The 9670-nt window shown below is 55.4% G+C and overlaps 4 protein-coding genes across 4 annotated transcripts; 2 read left to right on the plus strand and 2 right to left on the minus strand.

Moving 5' to 3' along the window:
• Positions 1-1138: 1138 nt before the first annotated feature.
• Positions 1139-2712, minus strand: COCVIDRAFT_108803 (hypothetical protein; the record flags this gene model as incomplete). The annotated part of the gene is made up of 5 exons (XM_014697546.1): positions 1139-1567; positions 1622-1795; positions 1845-1898; positions 1951-2082; positions 2131-2712. 5 exons carry the CDS (start codon positions 2710-2712, stop codon positions 1139-1141), a joined length of 1371 nt encoding a protein of 456 aa, XP_014553032.1.
• A 687-nt stretch (positions 2713-3399) lies between these two features.
• Positions 3400-3765, minus strand: COCVIDRAFT_108811 (hypothetical protein; the record flags this gene model as incomplete). Its single annotated transcript, XM_014697547.1, has 1 exon — positions 3400-3765. The coding sequence occupies one exon, from the start codon at positions 3763-3765 to the stop codon at positions 3400-3402; it is 366 nt and encodes a 121-aa protein (XP_014553033.1).
• A 2693-nt stretch (positions 3766-6458) lies between these two features.
• On the plus strand, positions 6459-6827 carry COCVIDRAFT_29722 (hypothetical protein; the record flags this gene model as incomplete). The annotated part of the gene is made up of 1 exon (XM_014697548.1): positions 6459-6827. One exon carries the CDS (start codon positions 6459-6461, stop codon positions 6825-6827), a length of 369 nt encoding a protein of 122 aa, XP_014553034.1.
• A 793-nt stretch (positions 6828-7620) lies between these two features.
• On the plus strand, positions 7621-8017 carry COCVIDRAFT_40917 (hypothetical protein; the record flags this gene model as incomplete). Its single annotated transcript, XM_014697549.1, has 3 exons — positions 7621-7799; positions 7845-7948; positions 7998-8017. The coding sequence occupies 3 exons, from the start codon at positions 7621-7623 to the stop codon at positions 8015-8017; spliced, it is 303 nt and encodes a 100-aa protein (XP_014553035.1).
• Between the last annotated feature and the right edge of the window lie 1653 nt (positions 8018-9670).

The following is a 9670-nucleotide window of genomic DNA, read 5'->3' on the forward strand; positions in this document are numbered from 1 at the left end:
TGAGATCTGGCTGTCACCGGGAGTGCAGGATGAGCATCTTTTCTTGCCGGGCCAATGAGCGCTCAACAAGCTCATTGATGCCAGGTTCCGCGATGCAACTCTGGGTGGAGACGGAACCCTCTTACTCGAGTCCACTCGCTACCAGCCTTACGAGATTGCTAGTCAGTGTCTTTTATCATCAGCGTCTCTGCAACCTGACCGGATAACTGCACCCGCACTGCTGCTGCTGAGCTGTTCAGATTCTGCAAAGTTACCCACGCAAGGTTTGACCACCTGGTCGTTTCGTGCGGCTTTGTCAGGCACTGCCATGTAACTTGCGCTACGTGACTCTCCCTATCAAGGCTGCTTCTTAGTCGCGGAACAGGCGGACAGACTGCCATCCAATCACGTCCCTATACTGGCTGACTTCATCGCGGCAAACTGTCCTGTCACTATCCAATCCCCTCAGCAATCCCGACTCTTGTACCCAAGGTCACTGATCCTGCCACACCCCCTACAATTAAACTCCCCGGGCGCACCTCGCTTCCCGTTGTCGACATCGTAAGTGCATATGCTCCCCCCTACAAACGATGTGGTGTGTGGCGACTGGAAGCCAGCTGTGGTGAGGTCGAAGGATTGTCTTGCAGCAAGCATGCGCAATGTATGTCGGCTTTAGCTCACTACTGCTCATCAAGCGGTGAGTGTCTTTGCACAACGCAACATCTGGACCCCCAGTCTCGTGACTGCGGCGCACCATCAGACCAGACAGTTTACAGGGTATCTTGTTCGACCCCAAGTTGATTGCTATCCTACTGGTGAAACTATTGATACAATGTTGAGCGCATACACGCCGCTACAAACAGCAAACCCCTTAGCTCTGATACGTATACATGATTTTTTTGGTTGCGATCGAGCGCATAAGGATACATGGAAATGCGTGAAAGACATTACTGTTAACGTGTAGCGATGCCATGAGACTACCGTCTAAAGACCAATGTGAAATGAAAGGCAGTGCCCTTTGCTGCGCTAGCTGGGGTACTGATCACCCGTTGCCTCAAATCCCCAACTGTAAACCAGCGCCAATGTCCCATAACGCCTGAACCGTGCCCAAAAACCCCCTAGCCCGTAGGAAAAGTCGACCATCGTGTCGAGGAAATGTTTAATATAGCTTGCGCTCCGGGAACACCATATCGTCATATCCACTGGCCGGAGGTTGATGGTATCCTGTTGGCATAGGAACGTTGAAGTCGTATCCGCTGTCCACTCGCTGGATGGTATCAGATGACATGGAGGAGCTTCGACTGCTACGTTCGCTGCTGTGGTGGAAAGATCCACCATAGCTTCGGGACATTGAGGCCATTGGCATGGCGGGGTACGATGAAGGATAAGACGAGGCGGACGATGACATGGCTGAGATGCGCCTGTCCTTGCCACGACCTTTGATGCCCTTGTTGGAGTTCTTATATAGAGATGCAAAGTACTCCCAGAGCTCCTTGTCTTCTTTGGACACCCAGTCGCCCATGCTGATGGTTGCAAACTTTGTCGTGAGATATCTGAGGGTAGTGGCGTGGAATTTGTTCTGGTGTGACTGCGTTCTGTTAGTGTCTGCTTGCAGAATCGAGGTGTTCTCCGCAGTACACACCTTGAGGTTACCGAGTTGAGTAAATTGCTTGCCACAGTCGTCGAGCTTGCAGGTGAAGGGCTTGATCTGCTGGTGCACAATCTTGTGTGCTCGTACATTGCCCCGCTGAGCAAAGGTTTTGCCACAGATATCGCAACTGTAGGGTCGTTCGCCAGTGTGTCGTCGCTCGTGTGTCTGAACGTGTTAGTATGCTATGTGGACAGGTGGCAGTGGAAGAACTCACCTTGAGGTTACCTAATTGAGAGAATGACTGTCCACAACCTGGGGCCTTGCAGTTCTACAGTCGAGGTCAGATTGGTACAAATAGTTGAACGTGACAATAGCCTTACGAATGGCTTAGCTCCAGTGTGAGCGCGGATGTGGATTTCGAGATGAGTCTTCTGGTAGAAGCTCTTGTTGCAGTTAGGGACAGTACATTGATAGCGCTTGCGAGGTTTTTGAGAAGGCTTGGTGGTGTCCTCCTGCTTTCTGATTAGACAATAGACTTTCAAACAGTGCTGAGTACGTACCTTGGGCTCTGCTGGCTCGGAAGGGGTTGTCTGTTTTGCTTGGATGGCCTTCATCAGAGTGTCTACATCGGTCGAGAAGTGAACAGAAGTGCCTTCTGTCGGGACAGAGTTGGAACGCTTAGCGCCGGATGGGTAGGATGTTTCGCCATATATCGGGTTCGACTGGAGAGGCGACGTGCTTTCGGCCTTGACCAGAGGGTTGAAGAGATTTCGGCTGTCTCGTACTGTTGGAAGTTGCTGGACATCGGTCGATGGAGGGTAGGACACAGGATGTGGGATACTCGACTGGTAGTATGACGGCTGTTGCATAGTGTATGGGTTCACCGACGTGGCGTCGTATGCGAATTGTCCCGGCTGGTAGGGGACAGTGGTGGCGAGGCCATTGGAAGAGTAGAGAGGCATGCTCATGTCCATTTGTGTGGAGGTGGGCTGAAAGCTCCGCGAGACTGGCGCGCTGGTGGCGGCACGCGAAGTGTCGTACTGAGGGATCATGCTAGAGCTGTGCATGTTGGGCATTTGATAAGGAGGTTCCCGTCGTTCTTGCCAAAGACCAGACTGATGAGATGCAACAACAGCGGCCATGCTAAGGGAAAGAAGCTGGTACCACAGAGCAGACGGTGAGGTACTGAGGGTATAGTCCGCGGATGAGACGGGCGGGGGGATAAAGCAGGAGAGAAAGTGGTAAGTACGGCTTGGGCCGGGGGCTTTTTTGAAAAAAGAGGGTATCAAGACGGCAACAGGGTGATGAGATGGAGATACAAGATCGGATGACGTGGGAGTATTGTAGATTTGTTCGATCGATCTGGTTGGGATTGGGGAGCCTTTTGGGTCTTTACATACGGGAAGGGCCAGCCAGATGCACTACCACTTGAGCATCCCGCAAAGCAAGGATGGTGATTGTTGTGGAGCCCGTGTGGCCTAGAGACTGGAGCGGACATGCTTGCAGCAGGAGAGACAAGGAACATCGCTCTCGCATGCAGGCCAAGCAGTGGTGGATGGTGGTTCTAGTGCAGAGCTGACCGGCAGGGGGCGCTATGGGGGGGTTACGGGGCACGACATGCGACCAGGATGTAGCCTCAGGGCAGAACCGGGGTACTGTCCCAGGTGTGAACAGACCCATGGCGTCGCCGTCTCATGTGCAGTGTGGGGGTCGTCCCATCGAGGCCGCCCAAGCCACGCTCGATTGGGCGAAACATAGATCGCCATAGTAGCTCTCCAGAACCACGCACTGAATGGGGTGGGTGGACCATGAGAGAGGGTCAACGGCGCTCAGCGACTCTGGCACGGCTCTGACACACGTTTCCGGCGCGTGGTTGGAGTCGCATGAGGCTGTCGAAACATTGCCACTTGTTTCGACGGTGGTGTGCGCGTTGGACCTCTCCGACAGGCACGGGAATTAGGCAGGCCTGGTTGGGAATCCCAGTGAGGATCATCGCCTGCAGGCTTATCGTGGCTTGCCTCTCGTCTTGGTGTGGCAGCGTAGTGTCGAGCGCGGCCCTCGGTGTGCCGTACAACCACACGTGGTTGCAGATTTGCGCTATTGCATCTAACACTGGCCGGCGTCGTGGCGGTCGACGCTTCTTCCCGGGGCGTTGACGGGACCGCATATGAAGCCCCCCTCGGAGCGCCAATCATGGGAGAAAGCGAATAAGCTCATCAGAGGATAGCCGCGAATTGCACGCCCGGGCTGCGCAGTACCTTAGGTAATCTGTAGTTCCGCCCGGACGTAAAGTCATTGTAACTTTCCCGACTGACGTTAGCTGCCTTTAGCTTGTATGGGAACCCCCGACTGTCATACGGGGCAGTGGATGGCCGTACCGCCCCACCTCCTGGGCGCTAGGTCGAGGTCCCTGGCGTACAACGCCATCAGCGCGGATGCTCAAGGCATTGGTTGCGCAATTCAACTGTGCTCGACGCACTGGTCGGTGTTTGGAAGATGGGTGTTTGCGCGGACAGACAAAGTTTTGGAATGGGGCAGCCGTGGAGGTGGGCGGCGTCACGTGCCCTGCGCCAAGCCAGGCTCCTCTCCTCGTCGCCCAACTCGACTTGTTTATTCACGCCATACGGCAACTGTGAAACACGACATCCATCCCACGGCCATGGTCGGACGGAAACCTGCCCCTCGATTCGGGTTAGTACTAGGTCGAAATGCTTCTGCTACACCCTTCTATCCGCGTCCTGGCCACGTTTAGAACCTTCCTCAGGGCGTCAGTAGCAGTGGACAGACGCCGGGGGTGTCACAGACGATCAAACCCCCCATCGCAACCCGCCATCAGCTGTCTCCACCTGTGAACTCAGATCTCCCGTGGCGTTATCGTCGCCGACATGCTCTAGGGCCCCCGCTACCTGCCCGTCGACTCTTGCCTGGTGCACCGTCGCTATTGCGCGATTCAAGTCGCAGCCAACGGCCTCTAGTACCAGATTTCTCAATCTCCCTCCTTACCCGATTAGCACGCCTGTGGCTTTTGCGGGTACCGAGATAGTCGCAGGCGATCACGAGCAGCCTGATTACGACCGTTTTACCATGACCTATTTGCAATCCCAGGCTAATGCCATGGACGCTCAACCATCTGCAACATCACTCTGCTAGAGCATTGACGTACACTAAAGCGAGAGCTCTGACCGAGCACGGGATTCCGATATGCCGACCTTGCGCTCATACCAGCCCTCTACTTTTACTCACTGTCTGTCTGCGTCTGAACTAGACATGGTGAAGTGTATGCGCGACATGCAACATGGACGCAGTTTCCTCGACATGTGTAAATGCCCATTTTGAGACGGCCACAGTGAAGCAGAGTCGCCATCCACATCATCATAACATGCACTCGAAGCTGCTTCTGGCATAAGGACCCCCTCCCCCCCCCCCTCCCCTCACTTGTCCGCCTAGCCTCACCGTTCGTGTGTTGAGATGCGCGTGGGAAGTGACAAGCCCCCTTTGACATGGATCCTGCACCTAGCTGCTGGCATCAAGATGTAATCTGTGCCACACGGGAGCCTTGCAGAGACCCTTCACTGCCCCGATTAGCGAGGCGCTGCTTGGACCTCGGTGCTGGCCACGATGGCACCAAGCACAGGGGGTCCCTATTGTCTTGACGGCTCTTCCTCTCAATTGCGTATTGCTGGCCCAGTGGCTATGACGGCTGTGGATGAGTGGCTGAATTTGTTAGGAAATTCAGCATCCCGAATGGTGGACCTGCAGTAGCCTCAAACATGCACTGGACTTATGGCGAGATGGCCTCGTCTGCCTCATCTCCCCCTTCTAGAGATCGCCGAGCGGCGGCGGCGGCAGGCCGTCGGCGGAGGCTGGAGAGCCGCTGGTGGGTAGTATACAGATGGCATGCATGTAGAGTATCGTGGCCACAAGCACAAGCACAGGACAGCGGTGTCGAGTGACATGGCCGCCCCAAGGACAGGATTCCTCGTCGGGGGTCATGGAGAGGATAGGGCTGGCAGGCCAATTGCACAACGGCCATGGCCACGGGCCCAATGGGGCATCATTGCGGAAGCTAGGGTGGCGCGAGGGCTCGTTGTGGTCAGCATCACGACAAGCCAGATGGACTTGATAGCGTGCAGTCGATGTTTCAATCATGCGCTGGTCCAAGCGCAGCGATGCGGACGGCAGCAGCGGCGGCGGTGCGCGGAACCATCGGCAAGAAGCCGCGGCCCTTGTTCGGGCAAATGCGACCTGCGATCACCCACTAGTCTGGCCGTCATCCTTGCAGAAAGCCCTCTGGACAGGCTTGCTCACTCCCCAGGCGGGTCGCTCAAAGCTTTCCACTAGTTCATAGCATGCACGTCAGTCGTTAGGGCCATCTCTCCAGGACACACGGATCTCCCACCCGCTGCGTCAAGGCGCACTGTTTGTCCTGTCAGGCTCACCTGGGTTAGAAGATCGAGGCAGCGGCAGTGTCAAGTGTCCAAACGGACAGGCCCGAGTCCTTCCCCGCCCGCTGACGACGTGGATGAACCATGTTCCCTGCCCTCCTCCTACTTACTTGCACACACCCACCCACACCCCCATACGCACACATACACACATTACATACAACAGTATGTGACAATGCGGTCGCCCTTGTCTATGGTCGCATCTATCAAACGCATGCACTCCTCTAGGCGCCTCGAGAATGGCTCGGGTCACGCAACCGCTCACCGCATCATGTCAGGACGTAGTAGCAACAACCACGTTCCAGCCGGCAGAGCCAGATGTCACCGCTCCTCTACCCCTCGTGTAGATTTGGCTCTCTATTGCTGTGCAGGTCAACAACCGCATACCGGACGCCGTGCACACCGCCGAGGCCTCCTGTTGTGCTGCATGACCAATGTCAACCATGCCTGATCTCGCACCCGCACCTCTCTCGCAGTGCAGCGTCACTCCTCACCGGACGAGCTGGCGCAGGGAAGAGGCCTCGAAGACCTTGACCGTACTTATCCCTTGCTGCTTCCAACACTCCGGAACAAAGCCTAATTCCGACGTTGATCCGACCACGAGGATCAAAGACAATGGTCCGGATAAATCCATGCGTCATACTACAGCAAAAACATGCATGAGTATCTCTCGATCGTCTCTGCCGGCATCTGCGTACATACATCGTTTGGCAGTCATGGGCTGTGCCGGCAGCAAGGAAAACTCGAGCATTACATTTGCTCAGGCGGGTAAAATCGAAGGTGGATTCCAGAAGGATTCAAGACGATCATAGGCTCGCATTCGGCTGTGTTGCCCCAATGAGTAGACTTATCTCGCCATTATGGGCATATAACCCACTCTCACCGCAAATATTCCAAGATGCATATAAGCGAGACAAGCGTTCTGGCCAGTTGAGATGCAATGCACGGCATCGTATGGTTATCGACCATGTTGTCATGCGAGATACGGTAGTGTCATGCAGCTGTTCCCGCGACCAGTCCAAGGTCTGTTGGATGCAAGCTGTGCTGCATCTGCTGGATTCAAGATAGACTGTTTCGCAGTAATTGTTTCGATTTCATTCAGCCTGAAGCGGGTCAGACTTTGCTTTGCAGCGAGCCGCAACGTGCCACAACACGTGGAAGGGATCATGGGCGCTTGCCTCAGGTAATCACCACGCTGACAATCTGTTGTTTTTCATCCTTTTGCAGGTTTTTTTCTTCTCAGGCCTCCTCTATATCCCTGCATCCAGACCCTTTGCCAACCTGAAGGTCCGAATCCATCTGCCTATTTAGCTCTCAACTCCTGCCCTCACCCTCGTCTTTACGCTCGGAGGTTTATAACACTGGGCCTCAGGGTGCACACAGTCCCGCTGCCCCATAGAGAGAATATATTGCATGGGTAGGGTCAAATGACTTGAAACTCGACATGACGGGCCGGTTGGATGCAGGACTTGCAGCAAGCTTCGCGCTGACACAGGAATAGTCATACGTACTTGGGCAGAGGCCTCGATGCCATGCTGGCTTCTGTAAAGGAGGGACGATCACGGCTCGCGTAGAGTGTAGAGTACGATCCAACGTGGCGGTCCCATGTTGTGTGGGTTATTTTGGTCGTGTGGTGGGTGGCGCTGTTGGAATCTTCGCGACCAAGATGAGCGACATGATGGGATTACAGAGGTGTGGTGTGTGTGTGTGTGCCACGAGTCAGGTTGGCCGTGGAGTCAGATGTGTGTGTTCATCTTTGGACAGAAAGACTGTGCTGCATGTCTGTCGGCCCATTGATCAGGGATTTCTTTGTGCTGTACCCAGGACAGGGCCTATGGATTACGCGACTACAAGCTAGCGCGCTTGGCGTCAAAAGACAGGCGCAGGTTGCATTCGGAAGATGACAATGACGAGTTTGTGTCACATCAACGAGGCAGGCGCATGAGGGGCAGGGATTATGCGAACGAGGCTAACTCGAACAGAGCTGAGGTGCATGATCTGAAAATGCGATACCGATGTGCCTGAACGATCCGAAATAGCGGGACCGCGAACGATGGTGGGTGGATGGGTGGAGAGGCAGAGACGGCGAGTACATTGCAGGCATGTCGGTATGCAGGTGTATGTCTACTTGCTGACACTTCAGTAATAGGTTAATTGATCCAGGACGAAAAAGGTACCGCGCTCGCCTGTCGCGGTTACCGGCCACCGAACCATGGGCTAAGTACAATCCTTCCAAATACATAGCAAGACTAGAGTATCCCACGGCCATGTCGCGATGCGCTTGCAAGATGGGAAGTCAACCGTCACCTACGGCCTGTACAGACGTGTGCAGTATGGGCTAGTCAGTGCTTGCGGCGCTGGTATCAAAGAGATCGCCGAAGTGTATGTATTTTGAGGAGCCCCACCAGGGAGGGACCCTCGGAGTCCCTGCTATTACCTTTTCGGGCACGGTTATCAGGATCTGTGACAGCATCCGATGCACAGCGCTCGAAAAGGAACAACAACAAGTGTGGTGTGGCATACACAGCATTTGTGTCGAGGCCTGGGCGGGGCCGTGCTCTTCCTGGGCAGAGGTAGAGGTGGTTTGGAACGAAAGCACTCTCGAGGGTGTACACGACAATGCTCTGCAACCATGACCAGACAGCCGTCATGACGATGCACGATCTCCCCGAAGACGATGTGCGGCAGATGGCGACGCAGATTGGCGAGGTGCTGTGTGCCTGCGGCTTTGGGATGCAGGCCGCGGTGTAATAGGACAGGTGCATATGGCCTGGCCGCAGGAGGTGTAGGGGAGAGGTGTGTAGTGCCACTATGCCGGCTATCGGCACCCCGGTCCGCCAATGAAAAGCCACTCGGGCGGCTCGAATTGGTCGCCTCGAGCTTTGAACGCGCTTCTGCTTCCACTGTGGTGGTGATGGTGGGTGGTGGTGGTGGTGGCGGTTAGCTGGTAGGCGGGCGCCACCCCAACGACACGGTCGGCCCCATCTCGGCCTTATTCGCCGCCTGCCCTCCTCTGTCTGCCCTCCAGTCTGCCACTCTGCCACCCGCTCCCCCACCCCGCCCCCTCCCCCCAGCCGCCTGCCCCGATGCACTCGCAGATGCAAGAAGAAAACCTCAGATCTGTCGCGCCGCCCGTAACAATAGATCGATTGCGCTTAATTGGCCTGCACATGGCTCCAGGTACTCATCGGTGAGCGGCTCCCGTTTCCGCTTCCGCAATCCGTCAATCGCACCTACTGAGCCGTGCCTCTACACCTAGATCTCAGTAGCTCCATGCCCATGTCCCAACCAGAGCCACAAATCACTCGTCTATCTCTATGGATTGTTTATACATACATACATAATGCCATCTGGCGCTGGTCTTGTGTGGGATTGCATCGACACATGCATTGACCTAATACGCAACACGCAATACGCAGGCTTGCAGGCGACGCCTCCAGGAGCACGTGCAGCTCCTCATGGTGAGGTGACCATAAGGCCCGCGACCGCTCCAGCCTAGCCACCCACTCTCAGCCTCCATGTATGTTGTACATCACGAAACCGTCGACTACGCCTGGCGACGCTGGGCCCTGGTCCCCGCACCGGGCTCCTGCCATGCCGTTCAAAGACTTGTCCTGTTTGATGATAAAAAGGGGTGTGGCTACGCAATCCCCAC

This window comes from Bipolaris victoriae, assembly GCF_000527765.1.
Source record: "Bipolaris victoriae FI3 unplaced genomic scaffold scaffold_96, whole genome shotgun sequence".
Classification (NCBI taxonomy): Eukaryota; Fungi; Ascomycota; class Dothideomycetes; order Pleosporales; family Pleosporaceae; genus Bipolaris; species Bipolaris victoriae.